The sequence below is a fragment of the Phoenix dactylifera genome, chromosome 7, assembly GCF_009389715.1.
Source record: "Phoenix dactylifera cultivar Barhee BC4 chromosome 7, palm_55x_up_171113_PBpolish2nd_filt_p, whole genome shotgun sequence".
NCBI lineage: Eukaryota > Viridiplantae > Streptophyta > Magnoliopsida > Arecales > Arecaceae > Phoenix > Phoenix dactylifera.
Window position 1 is genome coordinate 14,384,233 of NC_052398.1, and position 22,281 is coordinate 14,406,513.

A 22,281-nucleotide genomic window follows, 5' to 3' on the forward strand; every position below is an offset into this window, starting at 1 on the left:
TCGTAAGCTAAACCCGTACTAACGAATAACCAACCCACAATGAATAGGCAAGATATAGTAATGCTATGAATTCCCGGTTTAATCAAGTGGCAGCTATCGAGGTACTGGTAACTAGCGTGTGGTCCCTCTCTCTTCTTCTCTAACGGCTATTGGTCTGCGTGGCCGTTAAAGCATCAAACTAGTGCAAACCGCTTTAAAAAAAAATTAAAATATATTTTCAATACAAAAAATTAAAAAAATAGTAGTATATATTACATAATTCAGAAGTATTTTCTGAAGTAGAAAACATATTTTTCTAAATTTAAGAATTGATTCCCTCTCTCCCCTAATCTTCTCTAGAGCTTTCATCTTCGATACATGTTGGCTCTGTACGATACTGGGTACAGTACGTACAAAACCAATAACCAATATACAACTTCCGGTACTAGTTCAGCAAACCTTGCTTTGGAAACTTGAGAGTCAAGTTCCATGAAATTTTTCAAAGCTATATCATGGCCATGTTTCAATGATTAACACTAATGTCATATCCAATGAATTTCTAGCAAATAAAGTTCAAAGCTGGCAGAGAAGTCATGAGGGCATGATGATCCAATCCATTAAAGACGATTGCCAATGGGTGGTTAAATTGGCAGCATAAGAATACATCAATTGGATACCAATTTTATGCTCTTATATCATATAATTAGGGAGGCAAGTCATAGGTTATTGCAAAAGTTTAATAACATAAAAGCTAATGGTGTATATACAGACACTATATAATATGGTAGACAAACATGAATGTTATTATTTAAAGAATTCATAAATTTATTGATGGCAAGGCTGTTTAACCCAATTCTTTGTTTCTTGTACCGCATTGTAATTCTCAATTTTTTTTACTTGATTTACTTCCTTAAATATGTGCTTTACATTTTTCGTGCCAATAAATAGTATGTAATAGATGTACTTACGATTATTTAATATACTAATAACAAAATAATTGTTGCTACTAAAAAGCATGTGTGACTTAATAGAAATATTAGATGATTACTACAAGTACATAATAAAAAATAAAACCACTTTAAAAACACAACCAGCTTCATGTTTAGATTATAAGTAGGTTCACTACTTAGTACATCATCATCTATCATAACATTCATCTTATGCAACCATAACTTAATAAATGAATCACCCTCAATATATTACAGATGGTGAACATAGATATTGAAAATGCATACTGTAATAGCAATTTATATTGATCATTGAAGGAAACTCTTAAATATAAGATGAATATATAAATCTGGAAGAAAGAAATGTTTTTCTGCAGTCTATTAAATCTCTAGATGTCTCTGAAGAAAGTTTTACCTTGTTTCCAAGATTGAAGCAATGTATGATGGCTTTCTCGCCCTAATTCTATGATCTCCCTATAATCATATAAGGGAATGTCCTTTACAGCTTTTACCATTGAGGCATGATTTCTCACCCCAGAGTAGAACAATAAATCTGACAACAGCCTTTGGAATTAAAGATTCTGCAAGTCTGTCTAAAAATTGTGGACTGTCCACAACCAGGGCAACACTGTGATGACAAAATGAAAAAACATCAAAAGATTTTAGTGATCCAAAAGTATGCAAAAAAAAAAAATCACTTTGCGATAACATGTAAATGATACATTGGTTTCAAGATATATCAAGGTTATTGATTTTTTTCATATTTTAATAAATTAATTTTCACTCATCGCTACAAGCATGATTAAATAATGAGAGCAAACTAAAGACAAGACTAAAGCATAAAACAAACAATTTTTACAGAAGCTTTTGAAGAAGGAAGCGAAGAAAAAAGAATGAGAACAAGTTCTGTCAAAACACATGAAATTTATTAAAGCAGAAATTGTCACGTGGCGATAATGCTCCAACAAACAAGTCCAGCTCTACATGACACAAGATGGAGCGCACAAAATATTGATGGTGGGATAAAGGAATTCAATATCCAAATTGTTCTCCAAATCATATGGCAGGCTTTGGACGAGCTTAGGATATCCTTTAACAAAGAAAATGAATGTTTCAATCAAGGTTCACCGTACCGGTCCGGATCGGCGTACCAGTGGCCGGCCGGACCGGTACATACCGGTCGGTACCGGTACCGTACCGGCCAGTTCGCAGAGCCGACAGGCCACAGCTTTTTTTTATTATTATTTGAAAGAAGTGGCCCGTGGGCCACTTCTTCCTTAAAACCACGCGCGGGCGCGTGGTTTTTGGCGCTGTGGTTCCCACAAAAAAAAAGAAAACCCAGCTTTTTTTTTATTTGAAAGAAGTGGCCCGTGGGTCACTTCTTCCTTAAAACCACACGCGGGCGCGTGGTTTTTAAAACCACGCGCCACGCGGCGGTTTTTAAAACCACAGCGCGTGGCGCTGTGGTTCCAAAAAAAAAAAAAAAAACCCGCCTTTTTTTTTGAAAGTCCTTAAAACCAGGCGCCATGCGGTGGTTTTAAAAACCACAGCATGCGGTGGCCGTTTCGCACCGGTACGAGATGAAAACCGGAAAATACCGGTTTTCATATGTTTCCGGTACCGGTCAAGGACCGGACCGGTACGTACCGGCCCATACGGGCCGGTACGGCTTTCCTTGGTTTCAATAAAGCAAGCCAAATCATCAAGTGGTTAGTGTACCATAATAAACATTACATAAGGTAAAGGGCTACGCATGGTGGTGTAGGAGCATTCAGTCAGCAAGATTTTGGGCCACGTAAAGTATATTGATGAATATTCACTACAATAGAAATATAAGATGCTAAACTACCAGCAAGAGAGCAAACCAATTTAGTTATGCATATAAAAATGTATAAAACATGCTAATTTAGTGCTATATTAAAGAAAACTACAATCTTGAATAAAATAAGCCATAATAAATGTCAAATGGAAAATAGTCTAATTGAAACATAAAGAACTAAAAATCTAGGCAAGAAAGAGTAGACTTCATGTGTTCAATAGACGGGGTTTATCAAATCATAACTTCAACTAATAAAACTGTTAATTTTCTTCTAGCATATACATCAAAGATATTTATTGATGTGGCATGGGAGGAGTTTTGGTTTAGGGGAGGCAGCAATCTTATATTTTTTTTATGGAAAAAATATAGGGATGCCCCCTCAATTTAAGGCCTATCTTAGAGACACCCCCTTGACTTTAAAAAGTTCTAAATGGGCCCTTCAAGTTTTCAAACTGTTCCAAACTGGTCCTCTAGCTCCCCGATTGGCAAACGGCATTAGCCTATCGTTTCAAATGATGAAAATGGCCTCTACCCTTTTTAGCCTGTTTGAACGTCTTTTCGGCTACCCCCAGTTCCAACCATTCTCATCAAATCCTTTGCTCCCGTCCTCCCTTCGGGCGATTATCAAGCATTCATCGACATTTTGATCAAGACGGAGTGTTGTTTTGTTAATAGAGGCTGCTAGATTAGGGCTGAACTGCATTCCCTTGGTTGGAACACTGAGGTGATTGTCTTATAGAAATTCCCAATGTGATCGATTTAATGGGGTGGAAATGTGAGTTCCTATAAACGAGACATAAATTAGTTGGTTATATGTTGAATTCAAATAGGGGTAGCGATTTATAACTCGACCCACGAACGACCCACTTTAAGCAGGTTTGGTTTGACATAAACGGGTTTGGGTAAATGGTTCAACCCATCTATACCTGTTTATTAAATGGGTTGGGATCAAGTTTAGACCGTTGACCCATTTAGCCCCGTTTTGACCCATTTATTAATTAGTTTGGGTCATAACCAACCCATTTAACCTATTTAAAACCTACTAAACCTGATTATGACCCATTTAGCCTGACATGCTTAACTTGTTTAACCTGTTTAAATCCATTTAATCCGTTAAAAATCCATTTAACCCATTTAATCTGACTTGACTTGTTTAATAAATGGGTTATGTGGTTGGGTCGAGTTGCTTGTTTAATAAACAGGTCGGATACAGATATGAAATTTTGAACTATTTAATAAAAGGATCGGGTTTGGATTGATTAATTTTTGACCCAACATGCATCCGACCCGACCTATACCTGTCCCGATCCAACCGATTGCTGCCCCAGAATTCAGAGGAGTCAATTACTCCTTTAGCATTGGTTTTTTGTTCCACTGCTTATATGCAAGATGAAGAGTGCAAAAGAAGGCTTTCCTCATCCTCCACTAGGCCTTCTCTACGAATGCTTCTAACCTACTTTTCCTTTTGGCAGCAGGCCATCTTTAGTACCACAGATATTTAATTCTGGTGTGCCAAATTCATCAATGCTCATCTTATGTTCAAAAAAATTTCTGAATATCTTATACCTTGCCAAATGGAGAAGATGCTAAAGGTAGAAGATGAGGATCTTCTGTGAACTATGCCAATGAAAACCAAAATAATCAAGGCTTTCAAGTGTGGTGTAATAATGAGTGCTTCTAGCTGAAGATCATTCTGTTATATATTCTCTACACATCCTGGAAAGGGAAAGCAGGTCCATATTCTTGGTGGAGGTGCACGGCATTGCACTTATTTTATCTCATATCTTGCTGTTTCGGATGCATTGTAAGATCAAAATATTTGCAAGGCATTGAACCCCATTTATGAGCATTGTTTCACTGTGCATGATCCATTGAAAGTACATTGCGTTACTAATGTCATCATGGCTATTTTTTAACTCTTGCTAATCCACCAAACAGCTTCTCTATAATCACTTAGATAGCCAGAGCTTTCAGCTTCTCTAATACTTAAAATTGGGCATCGTTAGACCTAACAATCCTCCTAAGAAATATGGCCCCATTTATGACAATGGAATAGACAAGCTCTGCCACTTAACATGCCTTCTCACTTGTTATACTTAAAATGGGTATCATTAGACCTAACAATCCGAATAAGAAATATGGCCACACTTATGACAATGGAATAGACAAGCTCTGCCACTTAAGATGCCTTCTCACTTGTTATACGGCCTTGATTTATATTGCAATCAATCCTTACAGAAATTTCAATGTGAGGCAAATGAGATTACATCAAAAATTTTCCCAGCTGGAAATCATGGTTCTCAAGAGCCATAACATAGATCTCATCATTCAGTTAAGCCTACTAGCGGTAACAACTCATAGCTTAGCAGTTTCTTAACAAGTACTGGCTGTAAGATTGTTTACTGATGGATAAACAACCTCATCAAGACTTGAAGGAATACTCTACTTGCTGAAAAGTTACCATATTAGGACAGGAAAAACAAACAAACTCGCAGATATGCTTTGGAAGCTAAGCAATCAGACAAGCACTCACTGCAGTTTTGGATTAAGATTTAAGATATAGCAGATTAAATGTTCAAACAAATGCTGAAACCAAATGTAGCACAGGATTTGCCTCCTCTCACCAACAAAAGAAAATCCTTAAATGGGCATAATAGTATCGAAGCACCAAACTTGGTAGGTCATGAAAGGTCAATTGAATTTGCCTAATCATCAAACAACATCGGCTTAATCTACAATGTATTACAAGTCCGAGTAAAGAGTCTGATATAATTACAATGTCAACAACATTAACAAAAGAAAGAAAGCATAGCTATGCTTGTAAGTTGGAACCGATTTGACCATTTGCTCCTTATTCCTCTTTCCTAACAAAAGAAAGCCAACAAAGCTATGCATGTAATTTATTCAGCCGTTTGCTTCTTACTTCTCTCTCCAACTAAAACCATCAAGAAGAGGATGACGAATATTAAATATATCAAACAGTCTAAACAGTATAAAGACTCTAAACCATGGGAATAAGCTCCATATTATTGAAAAAATAAATAAATCATCTCCCCATTGCCCTCCACTTCCCTCCTTTTACATCCAAGAAATCCTATCTCCTAAGACAGTGGGTCTTGAAGTAGGTTGATGAAGTTGTGTTGGTGGACCAGCTCTTCAAGACTGCGAAAATGGTGGAGGCTAGAGACTCGGATGGCACGCATGGGATATTAGCGCAGCTCAATCACCAAATTCCCTCCCCAGAAGGGAAGCCCCTCCTCCTCTCTAATTTCTACTGCAAGGATACCCTATACCACATCCTTGGTGATGTCAGTTCCAATTCCACCCAATCACCATTGCCTTCCTGAAGCCCATTACCCATGCTCTAGAGTCCGTGCTCAAGCTCTTCCAAAATCCCATCACCCGATCGGGCACAAGATTTCAAGGATTTGTGCTCTTCCGCCTACGAGATTATAGAGGAGGATCTTGATTAAGAGGGTCCGCCAGAGAAAAGGAGATCACGTGGTAGGGCTAGGCGAGTAGAGAGAGGGGGTTCTGGGGCATCGAGGATGGACCTGGAGAAGGAGGAAGATGACCTGATTGTTCGTCTTGGTGGAACAAAATAGGAAAAAACTGAAAAATGAAAGGACTCCACTCAAATAAATGATACCAAGGGGCATTTTCATCCTACAATCACTTTATGCTACCATGTGACTGTCACGTGACACCATTCTATTAATAGAGATGAATGGGAGGGCAAATTTGAAATAGTTTGAAACTTGAAATAGTCCATTTGGAATTTTAAAGTCGAGGGGGTGTCTGTGGGACAAGCCCTAAGTTGAGGGGGGGTCGCTATAATTTTTCCTTTTTTTATTTCAAAATGGATTAGATCTTGGGTAGAAATATTGATGTGCCTCTGTGGATAAGTTGGAGCATAGCCACATATTCCAGATACACAGATAAAATCAGGTTACAGCTTTCATCAAATACATGTGCATGTAGTCATGTTCCTAGGTTGGCATACTGATCTGACTTCCAAGAATCTCACTCGTACCTACCCTACCTTTCGCTATCAATAATAAATGCCATTGGGGAATTTTATCATAATTTGCATTTTCCTTTCCAATGTAACAAGAGTAATATGTATTCTGATCAAAATACTTAGAAAAACATCAACTTAAACTTTTGCTTAAAGGAAAAGCATGACATTAATATTACTTATCAGTTTTGTTCCCATTGAAGAAGAATACTTATTCTGCCACTAGAGGAGGACAGAGAATGAATGTTGGCTCTAACTTTCACTCCAGTTGAGCACCGACATACAATTTAAACAATTGAAATGAATCATCCAGATTAAAGTCATTCTCCAAATGAATAAAGACAACTTATCCATTCAATTTGAGTAAGAGTAAAATAACAAATAGTACCTTGAAATTTAAAAGTGCTCCCCATAAAAGAAAAAAGAAAAAAATAATTCTCTAACCTTTCAGAATGTTTATATATTTGGAATAGTTCATCATCTGAAGATCTTGTGCCCCGGACCACATTGATTGCACCAGTAGCCATGATTCCTACCATACAAACATTTAGACACAAGATATGAATTGTAGCGACACATGATAAAGAAACTGAAATAATAAACGAACATTCTTGAAAGACAGAATTTTTTTCCCTCCAAAAATTGGAAAACTGTATTGCTCATGAAACGATACAAAACTTCCAAATTAAGCAAAATAAATATTTAATCTTATAAGAACAGCAACACGTTAAGAATGTAAACTTTGTAGTATGGGGATTTCATCTTCACCATCATTCAATCCTTCTTCCATCATAATGAAGTCAATTATGGATGGCAACTCTTAGAGAAGGCTCTATAAATGGATTGCTTGGGTTACGAAGTAATGTAACAAGAATACTTCAGAAATTAGTGCCAATTACTTATTAGTGTAACTTTAGATAAGAGAAGTATCTGCCATAAGATTAAGGGTCAACTACCATTTAAATGACAAGGTTTGTCATCAAAGGACCGCCAGAATTTTTTCTAAAAAAAATCATCATAATCGAAAGTGTACATGAAGAGTAGGAAAAAAAGGTATTGGGTAGAAGACAAATTCGCAATTCCAATGTGGTAAGTATTTTCACAAACAAGCAGTAAATAAAATAACACAACGTTAGAAAACATCATTTAGCTCAAGCAACACTAATGATGACACTCTTTAGAGTGGCATCCTCCCTACTATAGTGCAAACAGTTAGCGGCAGTCTATTCGCTAGATACAACAAAACATTCATAGTCTCCTTGAAATGCACTCCAACAAAAGAAGGCTGAAAGTCATACCCAAACTAGCCAAGCGCAGTAGTGGAAAATGGTGAAACAAACTTAGCCAAAAAAGCCCAAAAGAGTCATTCTTTTGACCCTGTAAACTTCGGTGTTAACCTAAGTGCCCATAAGGTGCCTTAAATCTCACTTGAAAAACTAACCACGTGCCTAAAACATACATTTGAACTTAACCCTTTTTCTTGATCACTCTTTAGACCCTTGGCAAAATGGAGAAACCAAGGTTTGAAGTACCAGCGGGATAGGGACCATCCCATCCCATTGCCATGAGATAACAGGACTTGGGACAGGTGCGGGGATCCGAAACCCATGTCCGCGGGCCATCCCGCCCATCCCACCTTCGTCCCGGCCGGGTCACGCATTGAAATGGGTGATTCACCCATCTATCCTGGTGGAGAGAAATAAAAAAATAAAATAAATCTTCCTCCAACAAATAATCATACCGTTTTTCTCGAAAAATCCCAATCATCCCATGACCTCTGCTGTAGGATCTCATCCTGCTTCTGTTTAACAGTAATACTTTCAAACTAAGAAGAATGGAGCATCGTGTTAATTGCCTGGAGCAGCAATTTAAGAAACTTAAGCAATAATAAAATAACTGCATACATACACTTAAGCTTATTTTGTTATACAATATGACAGTCTTGTTTACTTCATTGCCACTCATGTGGCACTGAAGATCAATTTGTAAATTTCAACACGAGAGTACTGAAGGTAAAAGTGACTGGCTATGCGACTGAGCTTTGTGCGATAAAAATTGCCACATTTTTCATCAAATCTATCATTTTTGTCTTGTCAAGGGCTCATGCAGTGTCATTTTTAGGTAATCGAGGAAGGATCTTCAATAGACTAGGCATATATAAAGAAGACAGAATGATCAGAAAGTGTCAAAACATTTAAAAATTTTCAGCACATGATGGACCAATATAACCAGATCTCCTTAGCTTAGAAATGTTTGCTCTCATGAAATCGAGCAGTAGCAAGTCATAATGTAACATAGTCAGCTTGATCTAATGTAGCACATTAATATTAGCCGGTATTATTTGACAACAGAGAAACACTTATAGACATTATTCAGATAACCATATTTCCATTCGTATAGCTTCTCACCTTAGACTTAGAGTACACTAAGTAGGGTCAATTTATCTTACATACATTACTTTTAAAATTCAAATATGTTTAAAAAATAAATAAAATTATAAAACTTCACAAATAATTAAGAAAGAAATAAAAAAAAGCATCCTGAGCAAGTATCGGGACACTTGACTACGATGGCCACTGCAATGAAGTGGACGTGGGGCATCTTGTTTTGCAAGGAAATCGGGACACTTCTATCTCACAAGATTTAAAACTTTGAGAGAAACTAAGATTGACTTCACAAGTTTGAGATGAGGGCCCAATGGAATATCTTTTCTTATTTATAAAGCACAAGCAAGGTCGGCGGAACCGTCCCGAACCGGCCAGTTCCGACCGTCCCGAGCCATACCAGTGGCTCACTGGTATGGTTCCAACAAAGAAAACGAAATCCATTGCCGGAGCTGGAGATGAAGAAGAAAGAGCGAACGGGGAAGGGAAGGAGGGAGAGGGCGGGACACCGATGGAGGGCCGGCATCCGACACCCTCCGTCGAACTCCCTCCCTCTCTCCCCCTTCTCTCTCTCTTTCTCTCTCCCACGATCTGCATGTCGTCTCCTCCGTACCAATTCATGCTACCGGAGAACCGGTACGGTGCCCAGTACTGGTTCTGCCGACCTTAAGCGTAAGGATGGCTGAAACTTGAAAGGATCAGATTGAGTGGGTTTAAGCATGTTGTACCGTATCGAAGCGGACAGTACCGGATGTAGTATACCGGTTCGGTACCGGTACCGGTGGCGTACCGACACTATACTAGTGTGGGCCGTGTGGCACTAGTACGAGATCCGGTACCGATACGACGAACTTTGGTTTTGATGCACCCTTTCATATGATGCATGCAAACTTTCATCTAAGAGTGCTTCTATCCATCTAAGAGCACAAGGGGTTGAGTCCAATGGACAATAAAGGATCAATATGTTCAATATGCACAAGTACATCTACCAAAATTAAATAATAACTAAAGCAAGAAAACTTCATTTCTTCGTCGCTTATGGATCTTGATCATGTTCAAAATACAAAATAAGAGTCTCATTACTACAAGTCAATAACATGAAATTCATCTATGTATCCCAAATAGTTGCATTAGAATCCATCTACTTTCCTATACCCACAAAACAAGAAGCTTTCCAATTCCAGCAAAATTTTCACATAACAACATGCACAAAACACATCCTTAAAATATGACCATAACAGGATATTTTTCGATCTAGATCAATTGAGGAGGTCTCCATCTCCAATTAATGTCGTCATTTGTCTTTGATCCCTTACATCAAAATTGACCATCTCCAAGATTAGGTCATCAAGAGACAAATTTGCTAGTTCAAGTTTACTTGACCCATCTATATCGAAATCATCTCCACCGACATCCTAATACTTGGAAGTGGCATCCTTGTGATATGTATCTTCTTTTGTTGATAGGATACACTAAGTTAAATATATATATATATATATAAACGCAATCCTTTGCATGTTGTGATGTCAATCTATTCGTTTTGATACTTGATATCATTTCAAAAGTACTGCAATTTTTTCATAACATAATGAGAGCCCGGTTGTCCTAATAACCTACAAGTTATCACATTAATTGAATCAATCTTTTATAATTAATATTTTATAATTGCAGAATAAAAGTAATCAACTGGAAAATGTATAAACAAATATATTATGAAAATGATACACTCTAATCATAAAAATATTACCTAATGCAAGGCTTGCAGGTGTTGGTGCATTAGATGCTTGGATGAAATAGGATACAAACTACAAAGAACATCTAGCTCTGAGAACTTGCCAATTATCAAAGTTCCATATTGATGTACAAAATTTTCCAAACTCCTCATTAACTTTACTATGGAGTGGAGGGTTTGAAAACAACCTATCAAAGCATGCATTTCTCCACTGGAAGATCTTTTCGTTAAGATGAGAAGGAACATGACCAACTCCATTTAGCCATTTTTCACTATAAAATTTGGCATTGAAACAATGAGCAATAATGAAGTGGAATACTGGTATGCTATTCTTGGTCCACCTTGGCTCGAACCTTCATATACTTCATTATATAACTTGCTTTCTTTGTACAGATTTTTCTTCTCATGCTTAAACATCCTCTTTTTTGCACTTCTTCAATCACAGAGTCCCATTTTTCATAGAATTTATGGAGCATGGCTCTGACGATGTCACAATCCCCAAACATACAAACAATTGGTCTAGTGAAATCCAAATCATCCTCAATTTTATCCCACATCTACTAACCAAGATTCCTTTAATTTTTTGGGTGTTTGGGTGCGATTATCATTGTAGAACCTTCCATTCTCATCAACCACCATTCACTACAACTTGCAAAAGGTCAATTTTGCCTGATAAATTTGTTTCACAAGAATATGTATAGAAGCAAATCTAGTTTCGATAACTCCAAGAAGCTTTAATTTGAATATTGTTATTATAAAGCCCTGTTTTGGATTGCTATTGGCAGTGGAGCTTTTAGAGATTTTAGAAGAACTCTCGAAAAGTAGAGCTTTTGAAAGTAAAGTTTTTATTAAAAACTATTTGCTGTTTGGTAACTACAATTCTAAAGTACTGTGAAATTTGAACATATGCTTGGTAACTAAAATAAAAAAGTGCTTTTGGTATGATAAAATGACAATAAAGGTTATCGCATAGAATTGCATAGTGGAAAATAATACAATATAATATCATATACCAAGGTACGCTGAATTGGTACCGGTCGCTTATCGGACCGGTTCGAGAACGGTCCATACCGGAACCAGTCCGATCTTTGTTTATATGTATATATTTTTTGGTTCACGGACACGCGCGAACGCACGCGGAAATTTTTTTTGGGGGTTGCGTCCACGTCCGCGCCCGCACGGACGCGCCAGAGCTGGCCACAGAGTGGCCATGCACTCTCACACCACAGCGCGTGCTATGGTTAAAAAAAAAATTAGTACCGGTGCGAACCTACGGGCCGGTACAAGACCAGTACGCCTATAGTTAAAAAAAATGGTATCAGTACGAACCTACGAGTCGGTACGAGACCGGCATGCATACGTATCGATTGCTACCAGCCCGAAAACAGCTAGAACCGGTATCCACGCTATTCGGGTACCGGTTCCAGGCCGGACCGATCTATACCGGGCCGAACCGGCCAGTACGGACCGATTCGGCAGACCATGTTATATACTATTATATATTAAAATATTATTATTTAGTATAATATTATTATAATATTGTGTAATATAATATTGAATACTACAGCATAAATATAACATAATATGATATGATATGATATAGTAATGTGTTATTAATAGTACAATATTACTACAATGTAATGCAATATTATTATAATTATAGCATAATATATAATATATTATAATAATATTGTAATATAATACAGCAATATAATATAATATAACAGATTAGAATCTAATCTATTAATAGATTATATTATATTATTATTAAATATTATTATATATACTTAATAATATGATAATATTATTATCATATAATCATATAATATAATATCATATAATATCATTTATATTATTAATAATATATTATAATATTATTATTATTATAATATCATATAGTATCATAATATAACTATTATTATTATTATATAAAATTATGATTGTAATAATATATATATATGCCCATATATACATATAGGGACATATATGTATATAAATATATATAAAAATCTACATATTTGAATATATATAGATATATATCTGTACATATATATATATAGATAGATAGATATATATCTGTACATATATATGTGTGTGTGTGTGTGTGTGTGTACAGATATATAGATATGTATATATGTATTATACATAGATATATATCTATACATATATATAGATATATATCTGCACAAATATATTGATATATATATATATGCACACACATAGATATATATATATATATATGTCCATACATAAATAAATATACACATATATATATATATGCATACATATATATATATATGTATGTATGTACGTATATATGTATATATATACACAAATATGTCATACACACACACACACATATATATATATGTACCGAAATATATCTATATATGTGTACATATACATTGATATATATCTGTACATATATATTCATATATATATATATATATATATATATATATATATATATATATATATATATATATATATATATATATATATGCGTGCATGTGTACATATGTGTTTGTTATATATCCATATATGTATATATATACACACACTTATATATGCAAATACATACATATACATATATATATATATGTATATGTACAGATATATATATATACATACATATATATGTATGTATATGTACAGATATATATATATACATACATATATATATATATATGTATATGTACAGATATATATATATATGTATGTATACATTAATATATATATACATTTATATATATATATATATATATGCACACACACATATATATATGTCCATATATATATATATACATATATATACAGATATATGTATATATGCATATATATACACATATATATACACATGGTCTGCGTACCGGTCCGTACTGGCCGATACGGGCCGGTACGTACCGGCCGGCCTGGGACCGGTACCGGATCAGCGTGAAATCCGGTACCGATAATTTATTGTTGAAGAACCGATACGGGACCGGTTCGGACCGGTACGGGACCGGTACGGACCGGTACGCCACCAGTTCAAAACCGGTACGCCGATCGGTACCGGTACGGCGGACCTTGTATATACATATATATAGATATATATCTGTACATCTATACAGATATATATATATGTACATCAGTATAGATATATATCTGTATAAACATATTGATATATATATATACATTTATATATATTCACACACACACACATATATATATATTATTACTATTATTAGTATTATTACTATTATTATATTATTCCTATTTTTAGTACTATTACTATTTTTAGTATCATTACTATTTTAGTATGATTACTATTATTAGTATTGATGGGGAGCAAACTGGATTGTCCTGCTCACAACAATAGGACCATCCAATTTCAGCCAAATAGACCCCAACACCGATTGAGCCGGACCTCAGTCTCGCTACGAGCGAGCCAGTCCGACCTCGGACTCCGCCAAAGGCTCAGCCTACCTCAGCCGGATCTCTCCACTGCCACGACCTACAGCAACCTCCTCTGATATTTATAATGACGACCCGAGCCCAAGCTCGGAACGTCCGGCTGTGTCAGTTGCGAGCCAAAGAACTTCGACCGCAGGACTATTCACCGACACGCCCCGACCAAGCTCAAGGCACCCTCTATATTCGCGGCTCGGGACGCCCTCTATATTCGCCGACGCACCTCGACTGAGCTCGGAACGCCCTTAATATTTGCCGATGCACCCCGACCGAGTTCGGGGCGCCCCATCTAACAGCGTGCCCCGACCCTTGAGCACAGGGCGCCCTGCCAAGCAAACCTCGGAATCGAAGAAGCAAGGCCGACCTCAGCACCCGCCAAGACGACCTCGCCGAATACACGATGCAGCCCCTCATCAAACTCGGCTTCACCCACAACCGCATCCACGTGCGTGCCCACGCCCGCCTACATGGCCGTATACTACAACGTCACCGCGCTATGCTTTGCTTGCTGGCTAACGACAGTCAAGAACAACGCCATGCTGCTCCAGCTATACCCCGTCACACCTATCAACGCCTTACCGTTCACAGGAACGACCTACGCCGTGCGCCTCAAGCAAGCTCTAGCTGCCATCTGTCTGAATCCTATCTCCTCCCATGATGAGGACAGGCCATAGCTCTGCCACCTGGATACCTCTCCGAGGACTATATATAGCCTCATCAGATAGCACTACAGGAACTTTTTTGGACCAATTAAGATCCACCCTAACTTAAGCGTCGGAGGGGCCTCACCGGAACCACCAGTGAGGCTTTGTGCAGGTACACCGTCGTGCGGGAGGTGGCTCTCCTTCCACTCCAGCCGGCAGCTCCCTCGACTCCTCCGGCGTGGTCACCCTCGGGCCAAATTTGAACCACAACAAGTATTATTACTATTATTAATATTATTAATCTTATTACTATTATTAGTGTTATTTGTATTATTACTATTGTTAGTATTATTAGTATTATTACTTTTGTAGTATCATTACTATTATTAGTCCCATTACTATTTTAGTAGTATTACTATTATTAGTACAATTGCTATTATTAGTATTATTGCAATTATTAGTATCATTGCTATGTTTAGTATTGTTAATATGTTTAGTATTGTTGCCATCATTAGTATTGTTGCTATCATTAGTATTGTCGCTATCTTTAGTATTGTTGTTATCTTTAGTATTATTGCTATCTTTAGTATTGTTGCTATTTTTGTACTATTACTATTATTAGTATTGTTTCTATTATTAGTATTGTTACTATTTTTAGTATTGTTACTATTATTAGTATTATTACTATTATTAGTATTATTACTATTATTAGTACTGCTATTATTAGTATTATTTCTATTTTTAGTATTACTACTATTTTAGAATTATTACTATTATTACTATTATTAGTAGTATTACTATGATTAGTATTATTACTATTATTAGTATTGTTACCATTTTCAATATTCTTATCATTATTAATATTATTACTCTTATTAGTATTATTACTGTTATTAGTACTATTACTGTTATTAGTACTATTACTATTATTAGTATTGTTACTATTAGTATTATTATTATTATTATCAGTACAATATTACTACAATATAATATAATATTGTTATAATTATAACATAATATATAATATAATATAATATAATAATATTGTAATATGATACAGCAAATAATATAATATAATGAATTAGAATCTAATCCAATAACAGATTATATTATATTATTGTTATTATATTATTATATATTTAATAGTAATATAATATTATTATAATATAATCATATAATAGAATATAATATAATCTAATATAATCTAATATATTATCTTTTATATTCTTAATCATATATTACAATATTATTATTATAATAATATCGTATATTATCATAATGTAACTATTAGTATTATAATAATAATGTAAAATTATGATTGTAATAATATGTTATATTATGCTTTTAATAAAATATAAGAATATGATATATTATAATTATGTATTACTGCAATAATATAATATAGTATACTGTTATAATATAATAATATAATATAATGCAACATAATATATTGTTAATTTATTATTACATTAGATTATATTCTATTATATTATATTATATTTATAGTATAATAATATATTATGATATGATATAAGATGCAATCATGAAATTTTTTGGTGGGCCTTTTGGTTATTAAAAAAATTTAATTAAAATCAAAATAGTTTTCCGATATTGATCAGAAAGCACTTTTGGGGAGAAGCTCTAAAATAGAGCTTTTTCTAAGTAGACCTTTTCAGTTTTCTAGCAAAGCCAAAATGGCTTTCTGATTTTTTACCAAATGTTACTATATCATCTAAAAGTACTTTTGAAGAACCAAAAAGTACTTTCTGGTCCTCCAAAAGCTTTACCAAATGGGGCCTAAGTCGTTACCAAAACTATGATTGCCTACAAAATTTCTAATCATTTTCACATACTCGGCAACTTGAGCAACCCATTCAAATCGTTCAAACCTTTCACTTAAGCCTTGGCCTGATGCAAAAATAGTTTTCAATGTCAAATTGAGAAAATGCAAAACACAAGGTGTCCAAAAGACAATTAAATAATTTGCTTCAACTCTCACACTGGCCATCCAACACACCACCACATTATTCCTAATCAATTTTATAACATCTGAATGCTCAACTTCAATGATGCCTCAATGAACAACCCAGTTGGATATTCCACATTCTTTATTCAATTGGTTGCAAGAGGGTGGGCTGCACAATGATAAGGTTGCTCCATTATGACCTAGGTTCGAAATATGGAAATAGGTAAGATTAGGTAAGGTTGTGTACATCTAACCCTCCCCAAACCTATAATGGTGAGAGCCTCATGCACTGGGACACCTTTATTTTATTGGTTGCATCAAATGAATGCCAAACTGACCCGAACACGAAAGTTTGGCCCATACCGAACCAAACCGATGCCAAGTCAAAATAGTTCAATAAGTGGGGTCAGTTCGGTTATAAAACCACCTCCCCACCCTTGGTTCGATTTTAATACCCCTCCCAACCCTGGTACGATTATAAAACCACCTCCCCAAACCTGGTTTGATTATAAACCCTCTCCCCCCTCCCGCTTGTGATGGTTTGCAAGCAACGACCCCTCTTTCAAGGGTTTCAACTTTCAAAGGTTTGAGACTTTCGCTACCAAATGCTGCTCGCTCCCCCCTTGACCATCACCGATAGCCTCCCCCCCTTGATGCGGTTGGATCCACTAGACCGCAGTGAAGAATCTTGAGATACGGATCGAATTCTATCGAATCGCATCACCCCTCTCTCACTTACTCCACTAGGGTTAGGGTTAGGGTTAGAGTTAAGATTTAGCCCTCAGCCCTCCCCTCGCTCCTGCACTCTCTCTCGCACGCGCGTGCATTCCCTCCCTCTCTCTCGGGCGCCGCTAGGGTTAGGGTTAGGGTTTAGCCTTCGACCATCCCCCTTCCTCCCTCCCCCTCTCATTCCCTCTCTCCCTCTCTCTTCTTCTATCTTTTTCTCCCTCTTCCCCTCCCTCTCCCTACTTTTAGTACGTCCACTAAGATCGGGGTTAGGGTTTAACCTTCGGCCATCCCCCTTCCTCCCTCCCTCCCCCTCTTCTTCTATCCTTCTCCCTCCCTCTTCCTATTTTCATTACACCCCAGAACAGCACGATACAAACCCGTATCATGCCGAATTAGTCGACAGCCAGTAAAACCTTCGATACTGGTTCGGTGAACCCTAGTTGCATCTATTGCTTTCAAGAACTCCGGCATATTTTCAAATGCTCCCATGAAATTAACCAAGCTCTGCTTTCTATTTGAATCAATCCCATCACTAACAATTTGCACTCCCTTGTGAATCCATGGTTGTTCGATTGCTTTGAAGAGCAACTTTATTTTAGATTTCTTGGCTTGTAGAATTGTGGTCCGAAGCCTATCATGTGTTGGTGGAGTGTACACCCTCCAGAAATTGTCCCATACATGCTTGATAATATCTCTAAAATAAGGTGATCGGATTAAAATACATGACAAGACATTGGCACAAAAAGAACGAGCAATCAAAGAGTCAATCTGATCTTCTGTAAAATATTTAGAGTGTTATCCCCACTTCTTTTCTTCCCAATATTCTTCAGAGTTTGGTAACGATTTGTCTTGAACCCACTTTGGACTTTGTTCAATGTTTTCTTTGTTTTAGCCGTGTCATTGTATTTTTTGAAGTTGGCTAACTCATCATCATAATCTGGAAGTTCTAAATGATGGCCTGTAACTTGATATATTCCTTCAAAAAAAAAAACCCTTTACAAAAATTGCACAAAAATGTGCAATTTCCACCACCCAATTATAGCTCACTTTTTCTCAACAAATTTCTAAAAAGGTCCATCATTTGAATTATCATATTTTTCTTTTCCTTTGCCAGCTCCATCATTAGCATTTTATTGTTAAAAAAGAAAATTTAAAAAAAAAGTTTTCAATGCATGTGCACGAAACAATACTAGAGAACAAAATGTAAAAATTATTTTATTATGCTACACAAAGATCATAGAAACATGCCAGATATTAGTCAGAAGGCAACCACATGACCACATGGTAAAACCATTAGAAAAATAATTGTGGAAAGGAAAAAGGGCAAGAAAGAGAGGAAGTGGGGAGAGAGTGGATGGTCAGTTCTAAACAAGGAGAGTGAATGTCCTAAGCATTTTTTCTAAAGGAGGGGATAACATAGTGCTTCGGATGTTGTCTTTCTTTTGCCCTGTTGAGAAGTGGGGAAAAGAGAACAAAACCTAGCTCAAGTAGATGAGAGAAAAAGAAGATAAAGAAAAGAAAATAGAGAAAGGGGAAAAAGAGGAGAACAAAAGAGTGACACTTGAAGGTGGAGAAACAAAAAAAGTGAGCTTCCAGTCCTATCCTTTCCTCTTCCAATATTTCTTTCATTGCCTTTCTTTCCTTTTTCCTCTATTTTATAGCCTAGTTGGATTCAAAAGCAAGTCAATGAGATATTTAGAATAGTTTGCACCCGTCCAATCACTAGATTGAGTCAGCCTTTCTTTTTCTCCCCTCTTGTGTCACTTTGTTCTCCCAAGGTGGGTGCTTCCTTCAAACAAAAGAAAGAAGCAAGATGAAATAGAGGGCAAGGCAGGCTTCAAAGCTAACCATCCGATCAAATGACCAAGGGGTCTATGGTATATGTAAGGTAGAGCAGTGGGAGAGCGCACATCTCAGTTGAGAAAGATACATGAAACAAGTTTAACATGCCATGTCACTGTAGGGAGGGGGGATAGCAAAATTTCCCAATTTTGATATCACTAGGAAAAAGCAAGAAGGTAACTTGATGCAAGACCCCTGAGATTGGCTTGTAAAGTCCTAGATTGATCTTAAGATCAAGAAGAGTTGAGGTTTTGATGAAAACATTGCCTTGCCTTATTATAGGAAACAAGACAGAGAGATAAATTCACCAATTAATTAAGTTACAAAGATAAGAATATGTTTTAAAATTTATAAAAAAAGTAATGCTACTAATGGAAAAGCCTTAGAGTTTTAACTTCTAAGGCAACCAAACATTGATCCTAGAAAACTTAAAACAAAAATTTAGATTTCAAAATATATTTTAGAATTTAAGAAAAAGGAACACAAGAGATCTACTGCAATTTAACAGAGAAAGAAGAAAAGAAGCCAAGAGATATAACAGAGATCAGGGGAAAAACAAGGAAGAGATTAGAGGGAAAGAAAAAGGAAACAAAAAACAGAAAGGGGACATAAGAGGTAGCCAAACTTGGCCCAAGAGAACTTTTTATTCATTTAAACAATCACATTTAGTGGCCAGCAAAAGAGTCTGTATGTAGCCTCTTAATGAATTGTTTTACAAGTAATTTAGGATGCTTTATATAACCAAGTAATCAATCTCCATATGGATGGCCAAGACCATACCTGAAATCGAAAAATGGGATTCCCATAGAACCCTATAGAAAGACACCAAAAACTGCACAAGATGAAAAAGCCTAGTGAACAAAGGAATTTCTTGACCATTATACACCTATGATAGGATCTTTGCATACCAATCCTACTCGAAATAGGACACTAGACCTCACATTAAAAAATATCTAAATAAAAGATTAAAAAGTATAGTACAACAAAAGTAGACCAATTTCTTTAGTCATCAAAACACACCTCTCACTTGATAATCTAAATCAAAGCCAAACCATTCACATAAACGTGTTCCCATACACAATTTAGATAAAGTCAGCTTATTATAAATTACGACGATTGCAGGTGAGTTGGATAAGGCTGACTCTAGGTCTAGCTTGACCCAGATCCGACCCAATACTGCCTTCAGCTTTAAGTTTTAGATCCAGATTCAACCCAATAACTTGGCGGATCGCATCCAGGTCAAGGTCGATATTCGGGTCCACGCAAATAATGCCTAATTTTGTGAGATCCACACCTGACAAATTGAAGTTCAGGCCTCAAGTGGAATCCATATCTGATACCCCACTTACAAGTTTTAACTTCGAGCTTGAGTCATGACAAGATCAGATTAGGTAAAGCTTATCTTCGGATCTGCATATCCACCTGCAACTCTATTATAAAAACACCACATACAGCCCAAATATCCTTAACTATATTATTCTAACATGCCAACTTGGAACTATGGATTTCCTATAGTAGCCGAATTGTTGTTGCAAAAAATGTGAGTTTTAAACAAGACCACACGATAAGTAATTACCTTTCGTGATGGACTTCCAAAAAAAATGAAGATCACCTGAATTGAGATACATCAACATTTCACGAATTGATTGCATAAACAACAAAGACAGACTGGTATGTTAGTATGTTAGTATGTTATAAACTACCCATGTGGAACAGCTTGACTTGTAGACTGGACTTTAAAACAGATGTTGCATTTTTTATCATTAACTGAACTAACAGTACATTTAAGGAAGATATGGGGGAAATGGAAAAATCCGTAACTTATTGAACCAAATAGTTGCAAAATATGTTGTAGCGCACTAATACAAGCCCTGAATCTTTCTAAATATTTGTATAACTAAGAAAAACAAATATTTCTATAAACGGAACTCTTTGCATGGATAAAAGTTTTATGATATATGAGCGAGTATTTTAATATATGTACTTAATATTCACAATTTTTTATTTTCCAAATCAATTCAATGTTCAACAATATATCCCAAAATAAAATGACTTTAGTGTAATTTTTTATTGATCAAGATAGCACATAAAACTTCATAACAATGGATAAGATCGTGAAAATAAATATTCATTGTCAAGATTAATCAGTCATCAGTCATCACGATATCAGTTTAACTCCAAGCCGAAGAAGTATGTGATGGAGCACATACCCAAGCATCCACGTCATATATTTCACTCAACTCACAAATAAGATCATGTACTCCATTATTTTGTTCGGTGAAAAGAGTATATGCATGTGACTCCTTCAGAGAATTAATATGTACATACAGGCCCATCTCATGCCTCCATAGAATGAATGGTTTGGCGTGCTAAAAGCTCTTCTCTGTGTGTATAATACTACATGTTTTTGCATCCATGAGATATCCCAATGCCTGTTCTCCAAAAAGCAGGGTCCTCTGAGCCACAAAATTGAAGCTCCTTCCAGATTCCATCCTAGAAACCGCCTCGGTCATCCTTCTAACATCTAACTCACATTTTTCTTTTCTTATCAAAATTTTTTGAGTACTCTTTAGGCCCAAGTAACCAGAAAAACTTGAACCTTGGAATGGATCTTTCAGGATGAGGGTGGGCAATTCTAACAGGACTTCAGGAAAAAAGGAAAAATCAAAGGAAATAAAAGAAAGCAAAAGGAGGTTTTTCTGTGACCCAAATTTTGCTCCCTCCATAACAGCTTTAGGATTATCCTTAAGGTCTAAGTTTCTGCAGGCATC

At 36.0% G+C, this 22,281-nt stretch overlaps 1 protein-coding gene across 1 annotated transcript in view; it reads right to left on the reverse strand.

Annotated features, from left to right (window-relative positions):
• Positions 1-22,281, reverse strand: part of LOC103710616 (probable acyl-activating enzyme 16, chloroplastic) — a 65,746-nt gene that overhangs the window by 24,155 nt on the left and 19,310 nt on the right. Inside the window, 3 exon segments of the mRNA XM_008796431.4 lie at positions 1,342-1,444; positions 1,446-1,554; positions 7,208-7,295. Coding sequence (XP_008794653.4) covers positions 1,342-1,444; positions 1,446-1,554; positions 7,208-7,295 — 300 coding nt within the window.